Below are 14,635 nucleotides of genomic sequence, written 5' to 3'. Positions count from 1 at the left end.
GTTCACACAAAAAAAATTAAACATATCTCTTTGCCACAAAAACGTTTTTTTTTTTATTAATACAAAAGAAAAAATGTTATATAGCATCAGAAGCTGAAAAAGATGAAGACATACATTTGTCAGTGTAATATTAAGGAATATAAACCCTTTTTTATGTCTTTATAAAGAAAACATATGTTTGACCATATGTACTCATCATAGCACAATTATTATTCCAAAGTGTTTTAACATTGAAATCAGATTTCTAATAAAGTCAGCATGGCTACTAGGATGAAGGAGGAAGTCTACATACATTCAGTAATCAGAACAGAAGAAATACATGACATAAAAAGATAAAGTTTGAAACAGGAAAGAATATTTTACTGATGCTTTTCAATCCATTTACAAAACACAACAATGTCCAAACAGCAGCAGAGAACTGATGTAGTATAACTGGTTAAAAGTGCAAGGAGGAGGGACTTCCTTGCAGACTGACCACGTGTTTCTCAGACGGTGTAATGCTAAAAAGTGTTGAGTAGTTGTAAAACTTTTACACACTGCCCCAGTTCCAATATTGGTCCACATTCACAAGAGAAAAGATACAGCAAGATATATGAAACAAAGACAAATAATACAAAAACATCAGTAGTATACGTTTATAAAAAAAAAAAAAGAAAAAGAAAAAGAAAAGCCTGGATCAAACTACAACTGCGATTACTGTCGTTTCAACATAAACCTCTGGAATGGCTTTCAATCTCAGCAAATAGTCTTGATCTGTATCTCTCGTAGCTTTGACTCTTCCTATCTCAACTTCACATGACCTTTGTCTCCAAAAAAAAAAAAAGAGTCTGAGGTAGAAAAACACAACCGGCCACTGACAGCTGTTTTCCCACAGCTACAAGCCAGCAATCGTCCTGAATGAAGGGACAAAGAATTCACACTGGCTCAGTTTGTGTTTGTCCAGATTCCTCATGATCCTGAACATCTTCCCACACGTAGTGCAGCTGAAGGGCTTTTCTCCAGTGTGAAACCTCAAGTGTGCTTTCAGATTGTCTCGCAGACGGAAGCTTTTGCCGCACTGCGTGCAGTTGTGCGGCCTCTCCCCCGTGTGGAATCTCACGTGTCGGCGGAGACTCTTCCTCAACGCAAACGTCTTTGTGCACACCGAACACGAGTACGGTTTCTCTCCGGTGTGGAAGCGCTCGTGCCTCCGGAGAATCTTTCTGCGTTTGAACGTTTTCCCGCAGATGCTGCAATCGTATCCGTTGCGGGAGTGGGTGACGACCCCTTGGAGACGCCAAACGCCGTTTCCACACGGGGTGAAGCAGCAGAGGCGATGGCCCGTGTGAGGACCTTGGTGGCGACGGAGGTCTTTGGGCAGACGCCAACCGCCTTTGCAGTTAGTGTCATCATCCTGAAGCTTCATCTCTGAATCGGGCACCGTGAGCATGTTCACCAGTTGTACTGAACAGGGACGCATCAGCTTTTGATCTGGACAAGTCAGTTTCAGTTTCATTTGGAGATTGGTCTTCGTCTCCTTTGGCGTCTGGATCCGTTCCCAAACCCCAACCTGAACAGGAGTCACGGCTCCATCAGATGGGGACGGACTGTAGGCGGTTCCTTTGGCGGTGCTGACACAGGCTTGCTGAGGCTCGGCCTGAACGGCTTCCTTTAAACTCTCAGATTTGGGAGCTGGTGACTCTGACTTTAGGATCAATGGGCAAACAAACTTCTGCCCAGAGGTGATACCACTTGTGTCTGGCTGGATCACCAGAGGCTTTTGTTTAGTCGAAGAGCTCTGCGTAGATCCATGGATCAATGCGTCTGTCCATGTCTCTGCACAGACTGAAAAAGATTTGGTCACATTTATATATATATATATATATATATATATATATTGTACATTCCCACCATCCTGTCCTCATTCAGCCTCAACTTCCCTTCACTTCTTCTTGTTGAGATATACTGGTAGGATTTGCATTCTCACGTCTTATTACCAGCAGACGCTTGGTTTGATATAAGAAAAATCTCACTATACAATTTTATATCAACAAACATCAGGGAAGGGAAAGAAAACAATTTGTTGATATTGTAGTTCACAACAGCTGCCACTAGGTGTTAGTAAAAAGCCATTTTTACCGATGGCTCCTTTAAGTTGGACAATTTGTGACACTTCTGTTTTATTATTTCTTAATGTGTAATCTCATGTTTATCCATCCTTACTTCCTTTTTTTAATTTGCTTCTGCTCTTCAAGGCTGCAGGGAAGTTGAACCTTTCCCAGCATGCAATGGGTCAGTTACTAGTTTACGACAGGGGTATATTATGTTCATGTTTGTCTGTTTTTCATTAACAGCTTAATGGACATTTGTGGAAAGTGCTACACAAATATAATCCATATTATTTCCTGTCACTTATATTTTTCTGATTACTGACAGGATGATAAACATTACAATCAACTCAAAAAAAATCAAAAACTTGTATTGTAAAGTATCTAGTTTATGTTGAAAAATAAGTTGAATTTTATAAACATGAATTAAAATAAAGTGTAGTTGAAACTAATTGCCTGCGAATGTGGTAAAATTTGTTTAATCTGTACTCGGGAATTCAAACCTACATAGATAAAATCCTAATTAAGTCTGATTTGTGTAATATGTCTTTGTTCCTGCTTCCGGGCTGTCAGTGCGTTTCAGCCTTCGATTTCAACTCGCTGCTGTGGGTTTTCTTCTTACCGTGCAAAACAACTTCTGTTTGGGCGTCACTATCAGCTGGAGACTCTGTTTCAAGGACACTTAATTCCACCATTTCCACAGCCCCTGCTAAAACCTGATTAAAGAAGAAACATAACAAATTCTGCATGTTGCAACTCCTGGGACAACACATTCTTTTAAAAAAAAACAAAGTACTGCAATAAGAACAGGCAAGGCTATGATGACATGCTAATGGAGAAGTCACAAAGCTCCCCACAGTTTCACTCTGTTCACGGATGATTTACACAATTCTCACTGACCTGTTCTTTCAGAGGCGACCACTCGGGGTCAACATGGCCATTATTTTCCGCCGGGAGGATTTCGGGTGGAATGAAACACTTCTCCGCCACCTCCCCCTTACACTCACCGAGACTATCACCATCTGAGAGGAGAGGGGAACCTGTGGACAAGAGAGGGGGAGGGGTTCAGACATACATTCCTTTGCACTGGATTTGCAAATGGGGAGCAGCCTGCAGGGGTGCAACAGTTACACATGGACACGCTGCATGCAAGAACTAAATGCACATACGCATAATGGCAAATGTGTGTTGACTGCATCGACCGTGTTTCTGTTTTTCTTCATGTAGTTCAAGCAGCTGGTCTGCACTCCCCTCATGCATCAATCCCTGCAGCCTGACCCTGGACGTAAACAGGAAGTCGTAGCATTTAAAGCTCCAAAAAAATCACTTACCAGAAAGCTCCCACCGCGGATAAATACCGTCGTCCACTTGCACTCCGATGCTGCGCTTTGTGTCGGCAGTCGATAAACTATCCGGTTTCTCCAATGTTTCATTTTCCCTTTTGTCTTCATTGCGGCCCACCTCCATATCGACAGCCGAGGCTTGGTATTTGCTCTCGAACAGTTTGGTCAACTCCACCGTGGCCGCTTTGACAAGCGCTCCCAGCACCGACTCCACCTGCTCCTGGAGGTTCACGACGCCGGCAGACATTTTGTCCGCTCCAACTGTGCAGAAGTCAGAGTTCACGCAAAATTTAACAAAACAGCGGAAGAGCAAAATTAGTAGGAGTCTTTATTTACCAGCGACAGCCACATGGCTCGCAGAAAGAAGAGGCGTGTCTCGTCCTGGCGCATGCGCGCCAAATACTGAAGATGACTTATGTCACAAAATGAGAGGTGGAGCTAAAACATGAGAAGAGCCGATACAGAATCAATTCAATTGGGAAAAAATCTGGGAAAAAATCCTGTATGTTTGAAATCATCGAAGTATTTGTCAATGTCCCTTTATATTAATTTAAAAAAGAATAAATAAAGTCTGATTTTGCAACTTTTTGTCCTTTTCAGAAATCACAGCAGTATGTGTTTTTTATGAAAAAATGTTTAAACCTTGTAATTACTGGAAATCTGAGTGGAACATTAACATCATGGTTTTCTGGTGCATGTGTAGGACATATCTTTTTAAAGTGGACCAGTGGTCACAGGCTGTCATGTTACGGGGGGAAAGAACATCACACCTGTGTACAGGTGATTATAAGTATAACTCTATTTGATTGTACAGTTGTAATTCTGGAAAAAGGACCGTTAAGACTGAATATTTAGAAGATTGAATAAATGACAGGTAGCTAGCAGATAGTTAATATATTTGTGTTCAATAAATATCAGTAACTGTTGTAAAGACTAACCCAGCAGCATTTTCCCTGCTCATTACATTTTTTAAAAGGACATGTATTGTATGTACAAGAGATCTGGTTCAGACAGAGACCACAAAAAGATTCATGTGTCACCGACGCTGCTGCTATAGCTCCATGCTATGTACATATAGGTATATACTGTACACACACACACACACACACACACACACACACACACACACACACACACACACAGACACACACACACACATATGTACACACACTGAATATACAGCAAAATGAACCAACCCATTTAAAATCGGTAAAGCTTCCACGCTCTGCTGTGTGCCAAAGTGCCTCTGATAGTGATACTACAACCAGAAAGCATCAAAGCCTGCTGTTTTTCCAGCAACGTAGTGGCTTTAAGTGTGCACTAACTTTGGGACTTTTCTTTGTCCAGCTCTGTTTCTCATTTAGCTTTTTTACGACACCTTATTTGTTAGGAAACTCCGATTATTATGTCATCAAAATGACTGTAAAATAATGTGTTTTCTTGCTTAGAATTCACACATGCACACAGTGGGGTTTCTGTCCAAGCTGTCATTTATTTAAGACTTTACAGTAAGTTAAATTTCTCTTGTTACAAAAATAGAATACGGCTGTTGTCATATTTCATCATTGTAGAAAACATCCATATGATGTACAGCACTTTCAGTGTACAACATTACATTGATTTCACAGAGTAGGCTGGTGATACTTAAGACCCGTCAGAAAAGCCTGCTAGCACCCTTGGATCTGACTTCACTTGTTTCGATACTGGGGCAAACAAAAAAAGATATGTGAACATAAATAAAACACATTCAAACTGCAACAGACTCCACAGATGGACTGAGACATAATGCATACAACATTGCAACCCCTCCAGTACTTTGGAAAATAAAGACTTTGATAATATAAAAATCAATAGCAGTAGAAGGTTTTGAAAGAATTTCTTTTTTTATTGTACCAGACAGTGTTACATGTGGGAATAAAGATACCGTGGGATCTTCTTGAGTTCTTTGTTACATGGAGGATTAGTGAATATGAAGGGGAGATGGATAAACGAGTCATGGAATATTGTTCTGGTGAGATACAGATAGAGGATGATGAAAAGATGAGATATCAAAATGAACTGATGAGTTCAACATAAGAACGAGTTACAAAAGATGTTTTGACAGAGTTAATGATGTTGACTCTTGAAACGGCATTGGTCAGACTTAAAGAGAAAATTATGACTTAATGATTTAATAATCATCATCATCGTCGTCATCATCATCATCATCATCATCATCGTCGTCATCATCATCATCATCATCGTCGTCATCATCGTCGTCATCATCATCATCGTCGTCGTCATCATCATCATCATCATCGTCATCATCATCATCATCGTCGTCATCATCATCATCATCATCATCATCATCATCATCATCGTCGTCGTCGTCGTCGTCATTATCAGGATCGATTTCTCCTGACAGGACATCCTCAATCCAGTCCTCCAGCTCGTCTGCAGATGGCAACTCGTCATCGTCATCCATGTCCATCCACACGCTGTCGGCCTGCAGACGGAAGAAGAACAGACAAACCGACTGAAGGAAACTCACAACAAGTTTCTTTAAGGTTTCGAAGAAGGGCCGCAGCTTTGGAGGTTAGACTCTGTTGTCTCAAAACAAACATGTATACACATTGTGGATGGATTAACCTGCTAGGGGGCCAGAGAGCAATAAGGGTGGGAGGGTCACCATTGAGCAACACACATACACACACATTCTCCCGGCTCATTTAGATCCCCGAGAAAAACTCACAAAAACACACTACACTGGGATAAAACCTGCTCCGGGTTTGTTGTTTGTCGGTTACACTGTGATAATTTGATTAAACACAAATTTGTATAGTAGGACAAGTGGATCTTGACACAGGCTGCTGTATAACACAAGGCCCAAACTTTGTGAAAAATGCAAGTGCAACCTCGGGGTCTTGAATTGAAATTCAAATGAACAAACTTGTATTTTACCAAATTACCACAAAGTAATTGCACCAATCTGAGGCCTACAGGGCTCCTGAAGCACTGGGGCATCTCTACGTGATTGGTAATCCACCCTTATTTTACTGTATATATTCAACAGTGTTCAGTAAAACACACAAATGCACTTGTTACCTAGGAATAAAACAGCAAAGATATTACTCACATCATCAGCTTCAACAACACCGATCTGTGGAGAGGACAGGTCAATGTCAAAAATCTTCTCCCAGTGTGGCACCAGCTGCAAGGAGATAAAAAAAGAAAATAGATCAGTCATTGTCAGTAAAATGCACACTTTCATAATAAGTGTATTGCACTGCATTATATTATTACCAGGGGGAAGTCATCAGGGTCAATCCAGACAATGCTGAGGTGAGGGTTGTGTGTGTTGTCCTCAGCAACTTGCTTCAGGATCTCCAGGAACTCAAAACCGTCTGAGAGAAGGAGACCAAAGTGAAACTAAAGGTAAACCATTACAGGGTTGCATCTACAGGGCAGCAACAGGTAGCATAATGCTAATGAGTAACTGCCATGTTTGCATATTCTTTTATGAATTACTACATCATTCATCTGCAGAAATACTGTATGGCACCACAGCACAGACAAATTAACCAACCTCTTTGCTGTCTTATGCAACACTTTCTAGATTTGCCATTGGGGACTGGTGTTTCTGTCGGTAGTGTTTTTATATTCAGTTCAGGGTTCCTTTACCTGGGTCAGACTCCTCTGCGAAAGCAATGATATGTTCTCCATCAACATCATCCTCCTGCGGAAAGAATAACCTGTTAAAGTTACAGTTTGCAATTACAGAAAATTCATAAATTGTTGTGGAGTTGTCATCAAATTAAAACTTTTCCAACTAATTCATCCATGTTGTAGTGTTGGGGGTTTCTTACCCAGATCTCATACATGTTGTATGGTTGCAGCTTCCTCAGGGTTGGTCTTTAAAAGCAGAGGTCAAGTACATTTTATCATTTTGATATTAATTGTGGAAAGATAAGCTTTTACCTCATGAGATTATTTGAGCATACCTCCAATGGGATTTACCTGTCATTATGTTCAATGAATTTCACCAGCTCATCCTCGGTGTAAGGCTTTCCAGGGATGACCACTGGATCATCCATGAAGGGTTCGTAGAAGTCAACCTCATTGAGCTTCAGATCCAGAGCCTTGGCAACCTGTAACAAAAGTAAACAAATAAAATCCTTAATCTGTGAGTTTTATTTCACAGATTGAACGAAAAAAGGAGCAAATTCACTTCTGTAAAAAACTGATTTTGGTTGGGTAAAAGTTATAGACTGAAATATGTATAAAAAGTTTGGCAACCACATCATCTCTTCTTTTTGAATAGAAGAAAATTGTATATATATATATAGTTGCAACTTTTCTGCACTAATATAGTAAAAAGATATTTAATAATATTTGTACTTTAAATTGTTTTTGATTTCCCAAAATATTTATACTTCTGTCTATTAGGCTACCAATAATTCTGTTTTTCCTACGTTCATTCTATAACCTGATGGCTTTGAAACGTCACTCATAATTTCAATTTCACATGGGATAGAAGTGTTGCATTACTTAAATAGAGTAACAAATAAATTTTTTGAGCCTAGGACTCAATCCAAACTTTGCTAATCCAAACAGGGAGGGTGACAACAAGCATCCTGTGCATCTACTTAAGGGAGCTATGTTTTGCTATTGCTACATAGCTAGCATTAGCATTAACAGCTGTTTACTTACCAGTCTGGCCAAGGGCTTTAGCAATTGTTGCGTTTACAAAACAAAAGGTTATAATATGCCCTCTGAGCAGCGCTACTTCTTTAGGGCAGCCTGGACGCTGCAGTGACTCGGTATCGGAAAGTGAAGAGATAGTTGCTGGGGCTAGCTGGTTAGCATGCTAACTTCAGAACAAGAAAAGAAGTGATCGAAATTGAAGCAAAACAAGATGGTTACTTTCCACCACTGTAGACGGCTCTTGGCGAGACAGAAGTTTGATGCTGAACTTACAAATAGCTTTTTGAATGGAAAGAAAATTCACCGGAAAGTCATAAACTCCCAGCACTATGTAAATAAACCCACAGGAGTTGGTTGAAAGCTTTTTCTGCATCAACCACCATTAGTGTTAGTTATTGTTAGAGTTAAATGTATTATCAAGAGAATTGTATCAGTTAAACTGTGACAAACATCCTGTATAAAACATCAGCATAGGTTTGAGAAAAAAACTTTCTACCCTAATTACATTTATCAAACTTAGTCAAAGTATTTCTTCTGCACTGGATGATTGTTAGATAATTCTTACATAATCACTGTTAGATTTTACTGTGTGTATTTATTATCATCATCATTAATGTTTTAGTCAGATAACATACCATATTTACTCACCTTGGGGCTGAATGTGGCGTAGAACTTGATGTGAGGGTGAAACTCTTCTGCAGCATCGGCAAAAGCCTCAAAATCTGAAATGTTACAGGCATCCATCAAGTTGTTTCAGTAGATCGCCCCCTGTATGAAATATCTAAGAATGTAGACTTGTTGTTCTCATCATTACTGTTGCTCTTTGTGTGCTCACTTAAACTCGCTTGAAGATCAAAACAGCTGCTCAAGGTTAAATTGGGCAATATGAGCCCGATCTCTGTCGCACTTGCTTGATATGCAATTATGAGCAATTATTTTGAAAAGCAACTGTAAAAAAGAGACAGCAACAGGTTATCATGCCATCACAGTACAGATTCTTACGTTCTGACTTGTGACTCTTAAAGTAGCCCACCAGTTTGATGTCCTCCTCGATGTGATGGAAGCCTTTCAGTTCCATAGTATTGTCAATAATTTCCACTGGGTCCTCAAGAACCTATGAAAGAAATTGAGGCGCAATAGAGACAATAGAGATGGAAGCGACAGAGAAAGGATAAAGCCAAAATAAGATTGTGTGGGTCATCTTCATAGACAGAAAATGGGTATTTGGAGACTCTTTTTTTTTCTCTAAAATAAGGCCGGCTATTAACTGGGAGATTATATCCTCACGAACATCAAAGATGAACTCCACAATAGTGTCTGCTGCAAGCTCGCCATCATATTCTATGACCTCATCGTCTGTGAAGATGAAGATGCTGTCGGACTCGTCAAGTCCTGAGGAAACAGAAAGGATATATTAAGTGTTTGACCTCAAGCCCAGAGCAGTGCAGAGGGTAGACATGTTCATTGGTCCTTTCAAAATTAGCCACATTATCTTTTTTTAGGCGGGTACATTCGAAATGTTATTGTTATATCGTGATACTGATCTGACATGTTCAAAGTGTCTGTAGCTGTATTTACCTAATTTCTTTGCAACAAACTTGTCGTGCTTTGCATCAATGAGACCGACTCCGATATCCTCATCATCAAACTCATCCAGGACCTGGGCTACGAGCTGTAAAACAAAGACACTGTCACACACATGAAGGCATGCCTCTGATTTGTCAATTCATTATATAAAACAGGAATACAAGGCTGTGCGAGTGTCTCTTACGTGTTTGAAAACCCTCCACACTGGTATTTACACCTTTTTGACAAAGTTGTCTCACCCAGTCGTTTCATTACCATAAAAGCCTGCTTTTCAGAGCGCTGCTTATGCACTTTCTAAATCTGTATGAAACTTGAACCTTGTGACTGACAGTCGGTTCTACCAATGGCAGTGGCACATTCACAGCCTGACTGCATTGAGGAAGTGGTTTGAGGGCCGTCTCAGTGTGTTTGGAGGGTAAAAAGTACACACACACACACACACACACACACACACACACACATGGGTGCACACTGGTGTCGGAGAACTTGAGCAGCTGCTTTTACTGGCATAAATAGTTTGACTAACTAGACTGTCTTGCAGTTTGTTGTGCAAATAATTCTTGGCATTTCTTTTAAGTTGATTGGATTTGCAGATGTTTGGGGCTCAGTAAAGCAGTTCAGAGTTTTTGTAGCTTAGCAGCTGGTATATTGCAAAATATATATTTTTTAAATTTCTCAAGGTATATGCACACGTAAAGTATAAACAATTAAAATAATCTACATTTTATAAAAGCACACATCTTAAAGAATAGTACTTAGGTTTTACTGTGACTTAAACATTTTTGCATTGCACTATATTTTGTTGCAGACCCCACCCTTCTGGCATTTAAGCAGGCTAAAATAAACTTTTAAAGGGCAAGTGATTGAGGTGTCCAAGGCTTGATCCAAGCAACTGAAGAGGACAGGCCTGCGTTTGAGGATGAAATGTAATGTATGCAGATATGCAACAGGCACTGGTATTACCTAACTGCCAAATTCTCTTGTACATTCACATTAATAAAAGTGTTTAAATTTGATATTAAAACTTTTCAAAGGATCCATTTTGTAGTCTCTTGTACTGTATGTTGGATATTTTCATGGGTTTATTGGAGATTACACTTTATATACATAAAATAATTTTTATATATTATTACAAATTTACAGAAAAAAGTTTTCAACAAATAAAAAAATGAATAAAATATAAAATAAAGTGTATTAGAAATACATTTTAAGAAGTTTAAAAAGTAAAAGTGAAATTTTAATTTGAATATGTAATTGTTTTATATAATACTAATACACTTGATGCGTTTTTTGTTGCTTTTGATAAATAAAATAAGAAAATTATTTCATATCTTTATATCTGCATGTCCTCCAAATATAAAACATGTAAAGTTGTCGTTGGACCTTGGTGTTCAGAATGTGAATCTGCCTGATATTATTTCTCCAGAGTAACCGAACCCACTTAACTACATGTAAAGTTAAACCTACAGCCTCAGTATATGGGGTGGGATTTCACAGCTTGATATCTGCATATTTTCCAAGTATATCTCTCACTAATGGACAGTTCATTCCATTTTAATACATTAAGTGCGTCAGGAGGAAATGTATTAATCCATGTGTTTATCTGGAATCTGTTTTGTGGCAGTGAGTCTTAACTAAACGGAAACGTGACAAAAAATATTAAGCATTAGGTCTGAAGCGCATTCCTAACACTCATAGGTCAATCACAGTGTTGCGCCACCAATCAAATCAGTTTTCTTTGACTGAGTTAGAAAAAAAACATATGACTTCCTCACTCTCATGATGTCATCTTTCATCTGATTTTTAACCCACCCTGAGACGTCGCCCTGACCTCTCAAATCCTGAGGCTTTTGCCGTTGTGTGTTACTAATAATAAAACCTCATCAAATGTAAATCATAATACATTCATAAGGAGAAACACAAGCCTTCAGAGAGCTCGACCCACCACAAAAGCATCTTGGGATAAATATAGCACAAGAAGCCACACCAGCACCAGGGACTATTTTGGTGAAGTGGGAGTGATGTTCAGCGATCTGGGATCCGCTGACAAGTACAGTACTGCAAGTGTCAATCACGGTGCAGAGCTGAGGCGGCACTACTGGAGCCAGCCTGAGACCAGGCCCCAATGCCCCCATACAGAGCCCCCAGAGGCTGTGGAGCTGGTGTGTTACGCTCTATCTTTCTCTCTGTGTTCTGGATATTAATCTTTTCCTTTCTATTATTATCCATCACTATTAATTTTCCTCTCACTTCCTCACCTTTCATTTATTTAATGACATTATATGACAAGATTGATCTATAATTTGTTTATTGCCAGATTGCAAAATTCTTCGCAATATGTGGAAAATAAATCTTGAAATTAATTTTTTTTGCACATAATTTAAAGTCAGAAATAAGTCAGAGAAAGAGCTTGAATGTTTTCTAAGGACTGATTCTTAATTACTTAGGATTCAGTGTCATCACACTCACTAATTTGGTCAAATTTGGTTGTAATTGGAAAGATGTTTTGTTTTTTTGGTGTATTTTTAGTCCCTGCAGCTCCCTTCAAAATAATGTTTCAAGTGTATAAGGGAGAAGCCTTTACACGGTACAGTGCCCATGTCAAATGCCATAAAATATTGTTGCAACACAATCCAATGTATATAAATGATTTCAAGTCGTCTGTCGCAAATGTCTGAAAATTGATGAAGTCAATGTGGGAAGTGATGGCTCAGATTATAAAATATAATCCACATGCTGTCTACATGAGCTGTAACTTTCACTTTCTCACTGTTTTCGGTCCATTTTAAAATGGCCACCCAGAAGAAAACATGTGGACAACAAGAAAAAGAAATACAAATTTAACTTTTCGTGGTAACATGTGGTGTATGTGATATTTGATATGCGATGTATTTTCTTATGTAACCTGAGAATCGAACTAGGTCAGTTGTGGTCTGATGTGTTTGTGAGCTGAAAATTTGTGGTGACGGATGATGTCATGTCTTTCTGTGAGGAATGTGATGAAACCGCTGATAGGAGGCCTAAGGTGTGAGTGGCATGCTGGTGGACGTGTGTTAAGTGCATCAGCTCCCACACACACACACACACACACACACACACACACACACACACACACTGTATGCATTGCCAGAATAAATGATATCTTGGGTCCTAACAGCTCAGCTTTTTGCTGCGGGTTGACGACACTGACGACACACCGCAGGCTTGTGACACATTTTTTTGGGACTTCACTTATCAGCATTTCTGAATTAAGCAAAGCTATTTTCCGCCTTGTAGCATCACTTTCACATGATAACACCTCCTGATGTTCAATTTCATTTCATCTAACACATTTCAAATCTTGCAAAAACAGAAAAAGTGTCACTATTTCCAAATACTCCCTGTGTTTCCTGTAGCCAGACACTAACACTTTGCTGTAATTATTTTTTGTTGTATCTTAAGCTTATATGTCAAATTAAAGTCCCTCAACCAGCAGGTCACAAAGTTCAAATCTGCATGATTTAAAAATCTTAGTTAAAAAATATCAAAACCCAAACTGTACAAGAAAGAAAACTCTAAAGGGCATCCTACTGTTTCTTGATCAGTATCCTATCAGCCTTATTCTAGCCATAGTTCCCATCTCAACCCACCTCAAGGGCCAACTCTTCAATATCAAACTGTCTCTGGGCGACGCGGCTGGATCCAGGATGGTCATGGTAGTACACCACCATGACATCGTACTTCTTCATCACAGACTTATAGTTCTTGGCGTTGAGGTCATGGACGCGGTCCTTGCCATCGTACTCTGGGAAGTCCAAGCAGTCCTTGCCCAATGATAGCCCCCCAAAGGACAGCAGAACCGCCACAAGCACCCAGGTCCACTTCATGGCTCCTCTCTGAGATAATGTAGATGTAAGTGTAGTTTCAGAAAGTAAACAAAGGGAAAGGGGGGGGAAAAAAACAAAATAGTTTGGTGAAAGTATGGAGAACCCCTTCCAATCCGCGTCACCCAGAAGAGAGCAAGACCAACTCCTGCATCCACCTTATTAAAAACCCCACATGGGCAACTGGCCGTGGGGCACAGGGTGCAAGAGGGGTTGGGCTAAGTTTGACATAGGTGTTAGTGTGTGTCTATGTGGGGTGTAATTGAGCATGGGAAAGATGAGGCGGGGGCCATTGCGGTTGCTGTGGTGACAGCTTTGTGTGTAGTGTGTGTGTGTATGTGTGTGTGTGTGTGTGTGTGTGTAGGTGTGTGTGTTACAGAACTGCCAAAGTGGGTGGAGTGAGGAGATGAGGACCAACCTTCTCTCCTTCTCTCTCCATCCAGACTGAGGACAGGGGGAGACAGTGATGGAGGTGAAGGGAGATGGTGCATGAGCGAGGAATAAAAGAGATATAGGAGGATGGGATGGGTGTGTGTGTGTTGCTTGAAAACCCGTCTGCTTCACACCGAATGAAGAAGGAGTGATATGATGGATTTAGAGGTGGCTGTGAATATGAGGCACTCTTTTCCCATATTAAGTGTAGATGGCGGTTTGGATCCCAGCTAAAAATACTGGATGTAGGACAGCGAAGTACATATCAGGAGGGGGTGCTGGTGTCTAATTTGCTGCTGCTGGCACCCTCACAGCGCTAGAATGTGGAGCTGGGTCAAGCAGGGACATGGAGAGGAGAGAGTAGAGAGGAGAGGGTGGTGCACCTGCTGAGGATTGAGTGCGTAGGTGTCACTTAGCCCTGACTCAAGGAGAAAGTGAAACATAGAGTTTTACAGTTTTGAAATTGTTTCGAGTCTGAGCCTGATACATATACAGTACACGTGTGTCCTGTACAATGTGTGCATGAGCTGTACGCTCGAGATGATCAAATGTGATATTACTTTACAAATTGAAAGGGAAGAGGTAAGCTATAAATAAATGCAGGCTACACGGTATCGTAATACACACACACACACACACA

The 14,635-nt window shown here is 40.1% G+C and overlaps 2 protein-coding genes across 2 annotated transcripts; both read right to left on the bottom strand.

Annotated features, from left to right (window-relative positions):
- Positions 1–25: 25 nt before the first annotated feature.
- Positions 26–3,964, bottom strand: si:rp71-1g18.1 (uncharacterized protein LOC559922 homolog). Its single transcript, XM_056390308.1, has 4 exons — positions 3,419–3,964; positions 2,988–3,127; positions 2,710–2,803; positions 26–1,824 (listed from the first exon to the last, which is right to left on the bottom strand). The coding sequence occupies exons 1-4, from the start codon at positions 3,675–3,677 to the stop codon at positions 875–877; spliced, it is 1,443 nt and encodes a 480-aa protein (XP_056246283.1). The 5' UTR covers positions 3,678–3,964; the 3' UTR covers positions 26–874.
- Positions 3,965–4,902: 938 nt separating this feature from the next.
- On the bottom strand, positions 4,903–13,749 carry casq1a (calsequestrin 1a). Its single transcript, XM_056392561.1, has 11 exons — positions 13,330–13,749; positions 9,692–9,785; positions 9,405–9,505; positions 9,116–9,227; positions 8,762–8,835; positions 7,427–7,557; positions 7,276–7,321; positions 7,091–7,145; positions 6,713–6,813; positions 6,546–6,620; positions 4,903–5,915 (listed from the first exon to the last, which is right to left on the bottom strand). Exons 1-11 carry the CDS (start codon positions 13,564–13,566, stop codon positions 5,601–5,603), a joined length of 1,341 nt encoding a protein of 446 aa, XP_056248536.1. The 5' UTR covers positions 13,567–13,749; the 3' UTR covers positions 4,903–5,600.
- Positions 13,750–14,635: the final 886 nt, after the last annotated feature.

The sequence above is a fragment of the Seriola aureovittata genome, chromosome 12, assembly GCF_021018895.1.
Source record: "Seriola aureovittata isolate HTS-2021-v1 ecotype China chromosome 12, ASM2101889v1, whole genome shotgun sequence".
In the NCBI taxonomy this organism is placed as follows: Eukaryota; Metazoa; Chordata; class Actinopteri; order Carangiformes; family Carangidae; genus Seriola; species Seriola aureovittata.
The sequence above is the reverse complement of the archived record's forward strand: the minus strand, read 5'-3'. Positions and strand labels throughout refer to the sequence as shown.